Genomic DNA, 17,476 nt, shown 5'->3' on the forward strand with positions numbered 1-17,476 from the left:
ATGCCAGCTTCATTATAGGCAATTTGCATAATAATCTTGTGAAGTTTCCCCACAAGCCTCGCCATAAGATCCACAGTTATTGTGCGGAGTCTTCGGGGGGATCTGCTATATAACAAGCTGCTTGACAGATTTTAAAAGACAACTGTTATCAAGATGCATTTTTAGTGTTTTGTTTGACATTAAATAAAGTGAGATTCTTTTAATACAACTAGAATCACAGACTATATGAGGGAGGTTCAAATCAAAATGAACCCCTGCTGGTGCAGTTCACTTGATCAGCTGCACCAGCTCTCATAGTATCCATGTCGGGTTAAGCAAATCAATCTGAACTCAATAAAATTACATCTCTTTTCATTGTGAAGAGACAGGATTAGCATATAAACTAGTCTTTCATTGTTTCATGTCAGTCAGTGGAGGGACTGCGATGGGGGTGGTCTACTCCCCTGCTACAAGTCAGTGGAGGGACTGCGATGGGGGTGGTCTACTCCCCTGCTACAAGTCAGTGGAGGGACTGCGATGGGGGTGGTCTACTCCCCTGCTACAAGTCAGTGGAGAGACTGCAGTTGGTATAACCTACTCCTTTACTGTCATTAAGGGGGACTGTGTATGGTCTGATATACTTCACTGCTGTCAGTCAGTGGAGCCACTGCGTGGGGGTGGTCTACTTTCCTGCTGCCAGTTAGTGGGGGACTAGGATGGGGGTGATCTACTCTTAAAGCTTTCAGTCAGTGAAGGGACTGCGATATGGCTGATGTGCTTCACTGCTGTCAGTTAATGGGGGCACTGCCAGGTGGTCTACTCCCAAAGCTGTCAGTCAGTGGAGGGACTGTGATGGTTTAGTGTACTCTCCTGCTGTTAGTTAGTGGAGGGACTGTGATGGGGTAGTCTAATCTTCTGCTTTCTGTCAGTTGAGAGACTGTGATGGGGGTAGTCTACTCTCCTGCCGTCAATCAATGGAGAAACTACGTTGGTGGTATTTTACTCTCCATCTGTCAGTGGAGGGACTGTGATGGGGTAGTCTACTCTCCAGGTGTCAGTCAGTGGAGGGACTGTAATGGGGGTAGTCTACTCTACTGCCGTCGCTCAGTGTAGGGACTGTGATGGGGGTAGTCTACTCTCTTGTTGCCAGTCAGTGGAGGGAATATGATGGGGTAGTCTACTCTCTTGTTGCCAGTCAGTGGAGGGACTGTGATGGGGGTAGTCTACTCTTCTGTTGTAGTCAGTGGAGGGACTGTGATGGGTGTAGTCTACTCCCTTGTTGCCAGTCAGTGGAGGGACAGTGTTTGGGTAGTCTACTACCTTGTTGTCAGTCAGTGGAGGGACTGTGATGGGTTATTCTGCTGTCTTGTCAGTCAGTGGAGGGACTGTGATGGGGTAGTCTAATCTCCTGTTGTCAGTCAAAAGAGGGACTGTGATGGGGTAGTCTACTCCCTTGTTGTCAGTCAGTGGAGGGACTGTGATGGGGTAGTCTACTCTTCTGTTGTAGTCAGTGGAGGGACTGTGATGGGGTAGTCTACTCTTCTGTTGTAGTCAGTGGAGGGACTGTGATGGGGTAGTCAACACTCTTGTTGTCAGTCAGTGGAGGGACTGTGATGGGGTAGAAAGTCAGTGGGAGGAATGTGATGGGGGTAGTCTACTCTCTTGTTGTCAGTCAGTGGAGGGACTGTGATGGGATAGTCTACTCTTCTGTTGTAGTCAGTGGAGGGACTGTGATGGGTGTAGTCAACTCTCTTGTTGCCAGTCAGTGGAGGGACTGTGATGTTGTAGTCAGTCAGTGGAGGGACTGTGATGGGGTAGTCTACTCTCTTGTTGCCAGTCAGTGGAGGGACTGTGAAGGGGTAGTCTACTCTTCTGTTGTAGTCAGTGGAGGGACTGTGATGGGGTAGTCTACTCTTCTGTTGTAGTCAGTGGAGGGACTGTGATGGGGTAGTCAACTCTCTTGTTGTCAGTCAGTGGAGGGACTGTGATGGGGTAGTCAGTCAGTGGGAGGAATGTGATGGGGGTAGTCTACTCTCTTCTTGTCAGTCAGTGGAGGGACTGTGATGGGGTAGTCTACTCTCTTGTTGCCAGTCAGTGGAGGAACTGTGATGGGGTAGTCTACTCTTCTGTTGTAGTCAGTGGAGGGACTGTGATGGGGTAGTCTACTCTTCTGTTGTAGTCAGTGGAGGGACTGTGATGGGGTAGTCAACTCCCTTGTTGTCAGTCAGTGGAGGGACTGTGATGGGGTAGTCAGTCAGTGGGAGGAATGTGATGGGGTAGTCTACTCTCTTGTTGTCAGTCAGTGGAGGGACTGTGATGGGGTAGTCTACTCTTCTGTTGTAGTCAGTGGAGGGACTGTGATGGGTGTAGTCAACTCTCTTGTTGTCAGTCAGTGGAGGGACTGTGATGGGGTAGTCTACTCTCTTGTTGTCAGTCAGTGGAGGGACTGTGATGGGGGTAGTCTACTCTCTTGTTGTAGTCAGTGGAGGGGCTGTGGTGGGGTTAGTCTACTCTCTTGTTGCCAGTCAGTGGAGGGACTGTGATGGGGGTAGTCTACTCTTCTGTTGTAGTCAGTGGAGGGACTGTGATGGGGTAGTCAACTCTCTTGTTGTTAGTCAGTGGAGGGACTGTGATGGGGTAGTCTACTCTCTTGTTGTTAGTCAGTGGAGGGACTGTGATGGGGTAGTCTACTCTTCTGTTGTAGTCAGTGGAGGGACTGTGGTGGGGTAGTCTACTCTGTTGTTGTCAGTCAGTGGAGGGACTGTGATGGGGTAGTCTACTCTTCTGTTGTAGTCAGTGGAGGGACTGTGGTGGGGTAGTCTACTCTGTTGTTGTCAGTCAGTGGAGGGACTGTGATGGGGTAGTCTACTCTTCTGTTGTAGTCAGTGGAGGGACTGTGATGGGGTAGTCTACTCTGTTGTTGTCAGTCAGTGGAGGGACTGTGATGGGGTAGTCTACTCTTCTGTTGTAGTCAGTGGAGGGACTGTGATGGGGTAGTCTACTCTGTTGTTGTCAGTCAGTGGAGGGACTGTGATGGGGTAGTCTACTCTCTTGTTGTCAGTCAGTGGAGGGACTGATGGGGTAGTCGACTCCCTCGGAACCTATTTGAAGTGACATGTCAAATATTTAAAATGTGGGCAGAACTATTACAAAGTTATTGAATATTATATTCCAAATAGTATAAATGGTTGCTCGCTTCCAGTATCCAGCGGATCTGCATCACAGCGTGCGTAACAGCGGCTCCACGCTACCGCCAATGCAAATTTCTAAATGACATAAACGTACACACTTTCTTTCGCTGAATTTCAGACTTTATATGGAGAATCAAGGAATAAAGCAATACATTCCATTTGTATATATTTAGCAGCTTTTAGCAGTTTGTTCTTCCATACGGAATCCACGTCAAAGCAATCCCCCCGCAGCGTGGACTTCCTCGGACCACGTTGTGATGTTTCGGGTCCTCCCACCTTCCTCAGGTGTATTGAGCATATTGAATATTATATTGTCAGCTGATCTAGTCCTAGTCGCATTCCTGCACTGGAGAGAATTTCATATATAACCCTTCCATAGGATTGTCTTTTATGGATATTGTTCGCTTTATGAGCAAGAGGATTATAACAATAAATCCAGTGGTTTCCACATTGCAAGTTTCATAGATAAATCTAGGGGTGTAACTATTGGAGGTGCGGAGGTCGCAATCAGCCCTGGAGCTTGAGGGCCGCCCAAAATGTCCATGTGCCCCATACGAAGGGACCAGTACTATGAATGTCGTGTGATAGTTGGGGGCCCCGTTACACATTCTACGTTGGTGCCCGGGAGCCTCAAGATACACCTGGGGCTAAATAATGGCTGGAGGCTACAGCTACACCCTGGCCATAGGGCTACTCTGATAAACCATGAATAAGGACACAAGTGCTGTCCGAAACGCGTAAGCACAATCCATTATTGCTAACCACCCTTGCACTTGGAATTTTTAAGAAGTCCTGAAATAAAATTGGAACTTTGTTTCCTTTTAAATTATCTGGCGCTGGATCACTGTTTCTCCTACGTTCTTCGCCATTGCTACCGTGTGCCGTCGCGAGTATCCGAGCGCAGCTTGTACTGAAGACCTGCTATTGGTGAGCCGGAGGATTTCTTCCATATTTTCTGCTACTCTGACATATTAGAGAACAGAATCAGCCACCACAGATGTATCCGGCTGTACATGGCAGACAGTGCGTTCTACGGACAGGTTGTAAGAAGCTTTGTGTATAATTATTCTATATAACGCGGCTCATACACTTCATCCTGGAGCATTAGCGCTCACCTGTCAGACTGGAAGCTGTGAGATTCACACCAGGCTCAGAATTGGCTTCAGGTTAATGAATTATTAACATATATTTCCAGATGCAATCTCCTATACTTTACTGTCTACGTCACATACTCAGAACTATTATTTCTAGTTATTATTCTGGTCATATCCGTGGAAGGGGCGAGGGGTGGGTGTTAAGGGAAGAAGGACCTTCTCTTGGATCCTCATCAATCTCCCTGACTCTTGGCTTTAAGTGTTGGACGGCACTTGGTTGCCTCGGGGTTATTACATATCTAAATAATACTTCAAAGGCCTGTAATTCATTTTATAAATATATCAATAGAGTAGGTCTGAATTACTGTGCCCAACAGAAGTGCCGGGTGCAGCATGGGGGTCAGGACTGGTACAGGGACCCTCAGTGAATGGTCACAATATATAGACAATGGTGTTACCCAATACGACTCTGCTGCATCGCCCGCTGCCTGTGGGTCCAGTATCAGCGGGATTTAATACTTTTTCCCACCAATCATTATCTTGCTCGTCATTAAATAAACCGAACACTCTGGAACTTCCTCCTACGTTACTGGAATATGGATACCAGAATCTTCTCTGTCTTACTGGTCAGGCTGTAAATCTCTGGACGTTTCCATTACTGGTGCTCATCTCCATTATATCCGCACTCGATCTCATGTCCCTCCTACCTACAATATCTACTATCCACTATACATGTGCTGTCTCATCTTACCATTACACTCATATATTTGCTATTACTAGTGTGAAATTTGCCTATTTAGGGTCAGGCGAACACTTTTCATTACCCCCCCCCCCCCAGCTATTAGTGATAATGAGATGATGCATTCAACATTCAATTTCACAGCAGGCTGTAAAACAAGATGGGATTCTTCTGGCTCTTGTACTGACATCTAGTGGCTAATGTGAAAACTACAATATGTCACTTTCTGAAGCTAGTGTTCCTTTAAAGTTCTTTTGTCTAGTATTGATCAAGGGACGTTGTACTTTTTGGTCCTCAAGGGTAAGATTAGCTCATAATCTCTGCATCAGCTGTGGCACTGGAGCTGTAGGGTTCCCAGTACGGTCACAGGATTAGAGATAAATGTACTCAGATATGATTAGGAGACTTCTGTGGAAGTATTTTGGAGACTGCGCTGCACTGAGGTTCTCAGAAGTGTATGCCGTCACCATTACAGGGATAAGTGTTCATATCCCCAGGAGTCCGGAACTCAACCACAACCATAGCCACCCTGGAGCCACCACTGTCTTAATTGCATCATTTCCGGCGTCATCCACTACAAAATAATAACTATATATTGTAAATCTTGGACATCTGCCTGATTCAATGTTTATCATTTGGTAAATTGAGTCATGCTCTCGACATGAGGATTGGACAAATCACTGGCAATCAATTTGTCCATTATATTCTATAGACTGGTAAATTTGGCGATTCGGCAGGACTAATTTGATTGTCCTTAAAGAGGCTCTGTCACCAGATTTTGCAACCCCTATCTGCTATTGCAGTAGATAGGCGCTGCAATGTAGATTACAGTAACGTTTTTATTTTTAAAAAACGAGCATTTTTGGCCAAGTTATGACCATTTTTGTATTTATGCAAATGAGGCTTGCAAAAGTCCAAGTGGGTGTGTTTAAAGTAAAAGTCCAACTGGGCGTGTATTATGTGCGTACATCGGGGCGTTTTTACTACTTTTACTAGCTGGGTGTTCTGATGAGAAGTATCATCCACTTCTCTTCACAACGCCCAGCTTCTGGCAGTGCAGACACAGCGTGTTCTCGAGAGATCACGCTGTGACGTCACTCACAGGTCCTGCATTGTGTCGGCCACATCGGCACCAGAGGCTACAGATGATTCTGCAGCAGCATCGCCGTTTGCAGGTAAGTCGATGTAGCTACTTACCTGCAAATGCCGATGCTGCTGCAGAATCAACTGTAGCCTCTGGTGCCGATGTGGCCGACACGATGCAGGACCTGGGGCAGGAAGTGACGACACAGCGTGATCTCTCGAGAACACGCTCTGTGTCTGCACTGCCAGAAGCTGGGCGTTGTGTAGAGAAGTGGATGATACTTCTCGTCAGAACGCCCAGCTAGTAAAAGAAGTAAAAACGCCCCGATGTAAAATTATCTTCTATGCTGACGACCTTTTATTTTTTTTGACGAACCCGGAAGAAAAATTGGATTATGTTATATCTATTATTCAAAGATTTGGATTCTATTCTGGTCTAAAGATCAATTGGGAAAAATCCATATTAATGCCACTAGATAAAAGCGATTTAGTAATACAAACAAAAATTCGAATCATATATCCAGGAGAAAGCTTTAGATATTTGGGTATAGAAATTTCAGATAATATAAAAGAATTTTTGGATTATAATTTGCTCCCCCTTATAAACGAAATGGAAAAAAAAATAAGAATATGGAACGAATTGCCAATATCAAAAGCCGATAAAATTGTCTTGATTAAAACAGTTCTAATCCCCAAACTTTTATGTGTTTTTGGGGTTACCCCGGTGTGGATACAAGATAAATATTTTAAGAAAATCATAACTATCTTTAATAACCTGATTTGGGGAAGGAAGAGAGTTCGGATTGAGCTAGACTACTTATGTCCTTCAAGAGAACAAGGAGGACCAGCATTTCCAGATATTCGAGTATATTACTTAGCAGCACAATTACAATACATACAAGAATGGGATCAGGCCGAGTTCTTACAATGGTTGATCACTAACATTAAAGGCCGTTTTTCAGATATTTATGAGGTGTTAGAATCTGGTCAATTAAAATCTGGAGTTATGGAAAACGTGTTGACAGCACAACTCCTGCATGAACGCTGGAATAGTTTAAGAAATATGACTGGTCGAAATGGTTTTTTATCCTTTTCCCCGTCATGGCACAATCTTAATATAGAAGAATGTAAGGCTATCCCAGAGTTACCATTGTTAAAGCTTAGAGGGATTAGATATGTATTAGATATAATGGAAGAAGGAAAAATCAAAACATGGGAAAAATTATCAGTTGATTTTGACTTGACGGAGAAGGAAAGATTCTCCTATATCCAATTAAAGCACACATTTGATAAATGTAAAGATGGCAATCCTCTCAATAAAGACCATATGGATGACTTTTACAAAAAACTGAGAAAATACAAATGTGAAAAAAAACCTCTCTCCAGGTTGTATAAATCCCTGATGGAAAAAAAGTCAAGGAAAATAAAATTTAATTGTGTTATTAAATGGGAGAAGGAATTGAATAACGATTGTGTTCTTGATTGGAACATAATATTTCAAAATATTTGTAAAGTATCGATAAGCATGAACCATCAGCTTATTCAGTTCAATTTGATACATAGGCTTTACTATACGCCAGTCCTTTTGAGTAAGTTCTCGATTAGTAAAGCTTCTGACCGCCCCAGATGTGGTGCCGCGGACGCACACTATTTGCACATGTTATGGAATTGTATTAAGATTGCTGATTACTGGGATAGAATTCTTAAAAACATTTTGGAAAAAATAGATCCAGATATAGTGTTTCAACCTCAACTGGTATTGCTGGGAGATGATTCCAAATTAAAAATTTCTAAGGAAAAAAAATGTGGATTAATAAAACTATTATTTATTGCAAAATTACTAATAGTTAGAAAGTGGATATCTGGCTCCCCACCGGAGGGTAACGCTGGGGTAAATAATGTAAAAATTATAATGAAATATGAGAAAATCTATAATCAAGGCAAACACTGCAAAACCTATTGGGGGGAGTGGTAAGAATTTTTGTTCTTTTTGTTTTTTTGTTTTACCAAGATCGGTCTTGAGAGGGTGGGGGGTGGGAGTAGGGGGAAAATGTAAAAATGTGCATAATTGTATTTTCTTTATTCCTTACTTGTATGGAATTTTATATTGTATTGAATAAAAATAAATAAAAAAAAAAAAAAACGCCCCGATGTACGCACATAATACACGCCCACTTGGACTTTTACTTTAAACACGCCCACTTGGACTTTTACTTTAAACACACCCACTTGGACTTTTGCAAGCCTCATTTGCATAAATACAAAAATGGTCATAACTTGGCCAAAAATGCTCGTTTTTTAAAAATAAAAACGTTACTGTAATCTACATTGCAGCGCCGATCACATGCAATAGCAGATAGGGGCTGCAAAATCTGGTGACAGAGCCTCTTTAAATGTATGGATAATAATATTTTGTATGTCGGCATAAACTCAGATTGGGGATGTGAAAGGCAAAATCCAGAAGGTATCAGCTCTGGTTTCATTGTAAGAAAATAGCTTCTTAAATTTTAGGACACGTCCGATCCATTGCAGATTTCTTGCTTTTCACCCATCACCTCGAATTGGGAAAATCCAATCACACCAAAAACGGCTTATTTGCGTTCTTCAGCGCATTTGGCACTGGGACTGATGCTCCTAAGCAACCTCCCAGCATAATTTTAGTCCTCCCAGTTCTGGCTAATGTTGCTCCAGTTCTGTAGCATTGTGATGTCATACAGAGCCTGTGCGTGATGTCATTTGTGATAGGATTGACATAGACACAGCCGGTAGATCAGGAGGACCCAGATAAATAAGTTCTATTTCTCACATCGGTATTTGAGGTGAAACTGCAGGAAATCCGCATTTATTTAACAAGTAGATTTCCCACAGTTCACTGCTGGTGCGGAGTTTTTCTTCTCCACGCAGCAAAGCGCAGTCAGTTACATAAGAAATGATGGAAAACAAGACTGAACTAATCTCATACACGCCATCTCCTTGTATCTAACTAATTGCTCATTAAAGTCTTCAAGTGATTAATTGTCTCTAAATATCAGATACAAGACAATTAGTGTTACATTCACTTGATCCAAGGTCTTGTCTCGGATCCATCCATAGTTATAGCCAACTATTTGGCAAACACATTGGGGCAGATTTACCGCTGTGTCTCCGGCTAGAATGTGTCTAAAAATGCGCCAAATTTTGCTGCGTTAAATTTCAGACTAATTTAGGAACAAATGTTTGCTAGAAAATGTGCAAAAGTGTGTAGGAAGGGGGTGTGGCTTAAATGAGAAATGGGTGTGGCTTAAAATGCACCAAAGTGTGCAAAAGAAAACTAAGCAAACAAATTGTGGTGTATTATGAACACTTACAGAAATTCCTCCATTTTATCGGGGTCTCCTGTATGTTCTTGACGAATTCATTTCTGGGGGTCCGTTCGCTGTCATTTTATGTGTTTCTGTTATGGCGTTTTCATTTGGCGCACTTTGGCACATGTTAAGCCACACCCCTTCCTTACTGGGCCATGCCCCTTTTTCTAGACACTTTTTAAAAGTGAGGCACAAATATCCGTTCTTAAAATTAAATGCGCCAAAATGTGACAAATTTTGGTGCATTTTTCGACACACGCTAGGCGCAGGCACGGTAGTAAATCTGCCCCTCTATGCCGGAGAGTGGAAGCTCTATCAGAAAAAACGGGATAATGCAGAGAATTCTGTACGTAAAACCTCATGAGGGGAATTTATTTACCTTTCTACAGCAGTTTTCCGGCTCAGGAAAGTCACAAATGCTTTAAAAGTCGCAATTTGCAAAAAAAAAAAAAATTGGGCAGCTTATGATGCGTGCACGCCCAAGTGGGTGGAGCTTAGTGGAAGAAAACGGGGCCATTATTGGCCTAAATTATAGTGGAAATCTGTGCCGGATTGCACACGGACAGCAGGCGCGGGCTCCTAATAAATTAGCCGCATCGTACTCCAGAGCTTCGTTCTAGACAGTGAATCTGCCCCGTATATTCAGAGAGGGAAAGTAATTCTGTTTATGTTCATCGTAGATTTTCAAATAAAGAATAATTTATCATCATGTGACTTACGTCAGCGCAGGATCCCATCTTGTCCAGACCATGAGGCGCTTCGGAGAAGGTTCTCACATTTGTATCTAATTGTCCCACTAAACGACGGAGAAACATACAGAAAAGACTCAATGTAACGAGGTGGAAAGGAGTCGCAAATAAATCCGAGTCCTGACAACCATTTAACTGTTATGACATCAAAAAGATTGTATTAGCCGATCAATAAGAGCGCGAAAACTCATCCGCGGCCCATTTACCGTTACATCAGAGGAACGCGTTATACCACAGGAGGGAAACGTCTGATGGGTAGCTGAAGGGGAGTTATATTTAGCAATGTCCTTTCTTCCTGAGAGATCAATGACACCTGGATATTTAATCTTAAATACTGGCCTTCTCTGCCATAAAGTGCCTAATACCCCGGGGATAGGGATCGCTTCTGTGGCATAGGACCCCGGGGATAGGGATCACTTCTGTGGCATTGGACCCTGGGGATAGGGATCACTTCTGTGGTGTAGGACCCTGGGGATAGGAAACACTACTGTGGCATATGACATCGGGGATAGGGATCACTTCTGTGGCATAGGACATCGGGGATAGGGATCACTTCTGTGGCATTGGACCCCAGGGATAGGGATCACTTCTGTGGCATAGGACCCCGGGGATAGGGATCACTTCTGTGGCATAGGAGCCCCGAGGACAGGGATTACTTCTGTGGTATATGACCCCTGGGGATAGGGATAACTTCTCTGGCATTGGACCCCGGGGATAGGGATCACTTCTGTGGCGTAGGACCCCGAGGACAGGGATTACTTCTGTGGTATGTGACCCCTGGGGATAGGGATCACTTCTGTGGCATAGGACCCCCGAGGACAGGGATTACTTCTGTGGTATGTGACCACAGGGGAAGGGATCGTTTCTGTGGTGTAGGACCCTGGGGATAGGGATAACTTCTGTGGCATAGAACCCCCGGGTATGGGGATCACTTCTGTGGCGTTGGACCCTGGGGATAGGGATAACTTCTCTGGTGTTGGACCCCGGGGATAGGGATCACTTCTGTGGCATAGGACACCGGGGATAGGGATCACTTCTGTGGCATAGGACCCTGGGGATAGGGATCACTTCTGTGGTGTTGGACCCTGGGTATAGGGATCACTTCTGTGGTATAAGACCCCGGGGATAGGGATCACTTCTGTGGCATAGGACACCGGGGATCGCTTCTGTGGCATAGGACACCGGGGATCGCTTCTGTGGCATAGGACCCCGGGGATCGCTTCTGTGGTGATAGGACCACTGGGGATCACTTCTCTGGCGTTGGACCCCGCGGATCGCTTCTGTGGCATTGGACCTGGTCTCTTTCTTCACATTTGTTCCATAAAACTTCCCCATCAACTCTGTGTCCAAATTTATTCGGATGACAAAGTGAAATTTTATTAGTCATATTTCAGATAACTCCCAACAAGATTAGATCCCTCTATAAACCTATAAATATGCAGAATTAAAGGGGTTTTCCAGGAAAAGGAATAACCGTATTTGAAGACCTGAAGGATTTCCTGTACAGAATAAAGGATATTATCTGTAGTGATGTAGTTAACATTGTGTGCCTGACCGTCGCCCCTTCTCTAAACCAAGCGACAGGATAAATGGAGAGGGGGTCGCTCATGTGTGTGGCCCCTTCTATACAAGTCCATGGGAGTCGAGCGATCAGCCCCCAGAGACTGGAGTGGAGAGCGCCGCGCTCCTGTATATCCTGGCAGGGCAGGTGTCGGGGGACCTCCGTTTTCTAGAGTGTTGGTACCCCCAACTATCAGACAGTTGTGGCATATATAAGTGGGAAAACCTGTTTAATTGTTCTTCTAATTTATTGATGTTTTCAATGGGAATCTTCTAGAACACATAATAACTCCCCTCCCCCTTGTTTTTTGTTTGCAGCTCCAGCCCAGGCTCAGATCATTCATGCCGGTCAGGCTTGTGTGGTAAAAGAGGACAACATGAGTGAGCGGGTCTACACCATCCGAGAGGGCGATACACTTGTACTGCAGTGTCTGATCAGTGGGCACCCACGGCCGCAGGTAGGGTGCTGGTAAAAATGTAAAGAACTTGTTCATTCTGTGCGCCCGGAGCCCGGTCCCTTTTTTCTGTGGTAGTTGCACATTTTGGAATATGGGGCACAGGGTTTCATAAATATGGAATTCAGCCCAAATGGCAATTTTTTTTAGTGTACTCTTGTAAGAAAACTGCCATAAACACATTGATACATCTACCCAGTGAGCTCCAAATCCTCTGCTTCCCTTTACACTGTAAATGATATAATTTTTGCTGCCTGCACCACCACTAGGGGGAGCTCAGTGCATGTGGATTTTTATAGCTACTATTGAACTCAATGGCTGTAACAATCTCTACAGCGTGAGCTCCCCTAGTGGTGGCTGCAGGTTAATGCTGAGACTGTGTGTTGGGAAGTAGAAAAAACAGTTCAGTACAGGGCCTCATGCAACATGGCCCCATAGCAGTCACGTGGTCTGCCTCCATGGAAGGGCTGGCACTGGGTCGTTGTGTCTGTAGGTATGGGATTTCTTCTTCTTCTGCATAGTATTGCTCCTCACATTGGCTGTATGGATGTACGTCTGGATATGGAAGCTTGATCTACTTATTGTCTTATCATTATCCATAAGGCAGGAATTAATTTTTTGCAAAAATAAGGGAATTTGCAGCACTCAGTATCCAGACTGTGAGTGAAGCTGCTCTCTCTGACCCTCTCTCAGAGGGAAATCCCAGCACAATCTCAAGCACAATCCGCACCTGAATAACATCCAACCTTCAGATAACTCTTCTGTAAAGTTGTGGTTTTATTTGAAAGGGAAGAAGAGAAGCCAAAAATGCTATTTACAGTGCAAAAAAAGTTAATTTTTCATCTTAGCGGACCATGGACACTCCTGTGTATTCTTACATTGAGGGGGGTTTTTTTTTTGCTTTTGTTTTACAAACCCTTTATAGTTGTTTTAGTCAAAACATCCAAGACTAATAAATCTAAAATCTGCAAAGTAAGAGGGAGCAGTGACTGGGACTGTAACCACGAGAAGATTGCACCCCCTCCACTCCCAACCACTGTAGGTAGGGCATGTGCCGACCTTCCCATGCCCTTGTCTCGGCTCTGGGGCTGGATCTAGCACAGTCATAATCCAGCTCTAGGTTTTTATTTTGCAATGATTATATTTTGTGATATGAGAACACATAATCCTATATCCTTTGTCCTGGAGAGTTCAAGGAGACACAGCCATAAAGACAATCTTCTAAGCGTTGCGTCTGATTTGTTGGCAGTTGTCACGTGATCGTGAATATTCGACATCTTCAGAAATGCCTTTTATGCCTTTGTTAGTGCATTGTAAATCCTTTATTGAGTTCTTTAAGACGAGTCTATCAAGATGGTATATTAAGTATCCCGGATGACAATGCGGACCTCTGCTCGGTTACATCTAAAAGCCTTCAATGGCAGACACAATGCCGGGTTCAGCTACTTCTAGGGAAATGTCTTCTTATATATTTGTATAATGAAAGCTTTGGGAGATTGATTGCAGGGAAGAGTGTTGGTTGAAGCTTTTCATTCTCCCTTGTCTATTGATTGTCCCAGATTTCAGCATAAGTCCTTTTGTCCCCTTGTTCGGATCTATTACTTATGTAGCAGGAAGGATTTTACATTCACTATAATACGAGTGGAAGGTTTTTGATGTATTATTTTATGATCCCAGGAGTCCGACGTTTTGTGATTGAGTCTATACTGTCTGCCATGTAAGACAATGATACAATCTTATTTTCCTGGGGTTCTAGACACAGAGCTCATGAGTTTGAAGAATTATTGGAGGCAGAGGATTGTTACTGTGAGACACCACACAGGACAAGGTTGCGGTGTCATGAGGTTTATCATTGCTGTCTCCATAAAGGAGAACGTAGGGTAGAAGGATGCAGACTGCCGGTTGTATGTTCTCTATAATGTGGTCGAATGGATTTTCTGCAAATCATCTTCTTCCAAAACCAAACCAATGGGTTCATTCTCTTCTGCTTGACAAAAACCCAAATAAAAATCCATGGAGGGAGAGTGATGAAAAGACATAAAAGACTGATGGGTAGTAAGTGATCTAAAGAGATATGAGACTCATGGGTGGAGAGTGATGGAGACATGAGCATAACACTAAGAGATTGGTGGAGACAGGAGATTGATAGGAGAGTGATACCTGAACCTGATAGAACTGTAGCTCAAGAGAGATGGGAGAAGACAAGAGACTGATTGGTAGGGAGCGATGAATGGAAACTGCAGAATATTAGGTAGATAGGAAAGGACAGATGTTGGAGAATGATAGCTGAAGAGCAAAAATAGTATGGAGACTGATGGGTGGCTAGTAATGGATAAAGCCTGGAGACTGATGGGTGGCTAGTAATGGATAAAGCCTGGAGACTGATGGGTGGTTAGTAATGGAAAAGCCTGGAGACTGATGGGTGGTTAGTGATGGTAGAAGCCTGGAGACCGATGGGTGGTTAGTGACAGAAGAATACTGGAGACTGATGGGTGGTTAGTGATGGTAGAAGCCTGGAGAATGATGGGTGGTTAGTGATGGAAGAAGACTGGAGACTGATGGGTGGTTAGTGATGGTAGAAGCCTGGAGAATGATGGGTGGTTAGTGATGTAAAATCCTGGAGACTGATGGGTAGTTAGTGATGGAAAAGCCTGAAGACTGATGGGTGGTTAGTGATGGAAAAGCCTGGAGACTGATGGGTGGAGAGTGATGGAAAAGCCTGGAGACTGATGGGATGGAAAAGCCTGGAGACTGATGGGTTAGTGATGGAAGAAGACTGGAGACTGATGGGTGGCTAGTAATGGATAAAGCCTGGAGACTGATGGGTGGTTAGTGATGGAAAAGCCTGGAGACTGATGGGTGGTTAGTGATGGTAGAAGACTGGAGACTGATGGATGGTTAGCGATGGAAGAAGACTGGAGACTGATGGGTGGTTAGTGATGGAAAAGCCTGGAGACTGATGGGTGGTTAGTGATGGTAGAAGACTGGAGACTGATGGATGGTTAGCGATGGAAGAAGACTGGAGACTGATGGGTGGTTAGTGATGGAAAAGCCTGGAGACTGATGGGTGGTTAGTGATGGAAGAAGACTGGAGACTAATGGGTGGTTAGTGATGGAAGAAGACTGGAGACTGATGGGTGGTTAGTGATGGAAAAGCCTGGAGACTGATGGGTGGTTAGTGATGGAAAAGCCTGGAGACTGATGTGTGGTTAGTGATGGAAGAAGCCTGGAGACTAATGGGTGGTTAGTGATGGAAGAAGACTGGAGACTGATGGGTGGTTAGTGATGGAAGAAGACTGGAGACTGATGGGTGGTTAGTGATGGAAGAAGACTGTAGACTGATGGGTGGTTAGTGATGAAAGAAGACTGTAGACTGATGGGTGAGTGGTAAGTGATAGGGGAAACCTGGAGACTGATGAGTGGACAGAAGAAAACAGGACCAATAAGTGAAGAGTGATGGTGTGAATGAAGGAAATAAGAATGCTGGAAACTGATGGGTGGATGGTTATTAGTAGGAGAAGCCTGAAGACTGATGGATGGACAGAAGGCAGAGGACTGATAAGTGAATAGTGATGGCATGAAGGAAGGAGACAGAAGTTTACAGGTAATATGGAGAGTGTGTAAGGGAACTGGACACTTATAGGGTGTGACTCATGGGAGAAACCTGGAGACTGATGGAAAGAGACAGATGGTTGCTAAAATAGGTAGAGAATTAAGACTAATGGAAGGAGATGAGGGGCTTAAGCCTGGACAGAAATGGAAAGAGAGAAGTGACTTAAAGTTAAAAATTGGTGGTTGGAGAGTTCTGGAAGGAGAAACAAACGTTTTTTTTAGTGGCATATATAAAAACAAAACCTCGGGCTAATGAGTGGAGAATGATGTAAAAAGATGACAGATCCGCTCTCTGAATTAGAATAAACACTTTGTTACTTCACTTTTTGTTTCATATTCTCTTATTACATTTAATAACTCATTTTAAATCAATTTTAAACAGAGGTTTTACTTTATTTCACAGGTACGGTGGACGAAAACTGCAGGCAGTGCATCAGAGAAGTTCCAGGAGACCTCCATCTACAATGAAACTTTACGCATTGAGAAGGTCCAGAGGATGCAGGGAGGTCGATACTATTGTAAAGCCGAGAATGGGGTTGGGGTCCCGGCCATCAAGTCCATTCGAGTAGATGTACAGTGTAAGTCATTTAAAGGCAGCCCCGATTATTCCCACAGTTCTATTGTGTCTGGCCTTCTCTGAACCCAACCAGGACTCAACATAATAAGACCTTGTACTGTGGAGCACAGGGACAGTAATCAGTCCTAGAAGTACAGTATCGGAGCTGTGCCTGTGCACCAATGTCCTTTTATAAGAAGCCACTATACAAGTATTTATCATTATTTTTGGGAGACTTTTCCAGACTAGAATTTATTCCAATACTGCCCCCAAAAGTAGCTAAAAATATTGGGTAATGTCTTTTCTTCAGCTTTAGCCTGTAGTCTGCAAACCACCATTGAATGTCTCCACGTAATTGGCGCTCCAGGTGAAATGTATGACTGGTCTCATCCTCCCACAGCAAGAACTGATTGCTGGGGGTTTCAGTAGCTGGACCTTGTTTGATCATGGACGGTTTGGGTATAATACAGTCTTTGATCATTTTACCAGATATCTGAGCGGTTCCTGACATGTCCAATGTATCTCCCCAATAAGCTTAATTTATGCGCTGATATTTTTAGTTAATTTCCCAGATTTCTTTACCTGTAGATGTTAGTAGCCCAGGAGATAACAGAAATAACCTGAATGCTGGCGATCAAGGACATTGCCTCCATAGTGAGTCTCTGGTATCTTCGCCCTCAGTCTGGTACCAGCTCCTCCTGATGTTGAGTCCTGATGTGTTCAATATTAAAGCATTTACCACCAGTTTCTGCTTTAATAAATCACATTAAGAACTATGGGGTGAATGGTGTGGCCTACAGCCTTGTCATACTAACATCTACTCTACACATGGACTTGGTAAACAGAAGCTCCTGTCAATGACCTTCGTGTGGTTAGCATGGTACTTGTAGAGGCTGATCTCCTACCATTATTCTATGGAACTGGGAGGGTGAGGAACATGGATCCAACTATAGAAAGTTCATTGCTACTGTAGATTGTTGGTGCTTAATCTTAATTTTAAAATGACCATTGTTGAGTCTCTGAGATAAAAGTCAATAGGGGTAAGTACTAGAGATGAGGGCAACAGCTGCTATGGCGCCTGGAAGCTGAGAAAGTCAATTTACACATAGACAAG

At 43.9% G+C, this 17,476-nt stretch overlaps 1 protein-coding gene across 3 annotated transcripts in view; it reads left to right on the top strand.

Moving 5' to 3' along the window:
- Nucleotides 1-17,476, top strand: part of MDGA1 (MAM domain containing glycosylphosphatidylinositol anchor 1) — a 323,508-nt gene that overhangs the window by 175,754 nt on the left and 130,278 nt on the right. For all 3 annotated transcript variants that reach the window (XM_075863504.1, XM_075863503.1, XM_075863505.1), the window contains exons 2-3: nucleotides 12,058-12,197; nucleotides 16,210-16,384. In XM_075863504.1, the coding sequence (XP_075719619.1) occupies nucleotides 12,058-12,197; nucleotides 16,210-16,384 (315 nt within the window). The remainder of the gene's footprint in view (nucleotides 1-12,057; nucleotides 12,198-16,209; nucleotides 16,385-17,476) is intronic.

Source organism: Rhinoderma darwinii, chromosome 4, assembly GCF_050947455.1.
Source record: "Rhinoderma darwinii isolate aRhiDar2 chromosome 4, aRhiDar2.hap1, whole genome shotgun sequence".
NCBI lineage: Eukaryota > Metazoa > Chordata > Amphibia > Anura > Rhinodermatidae > Rhinoderma > Rhinoderma darwinii.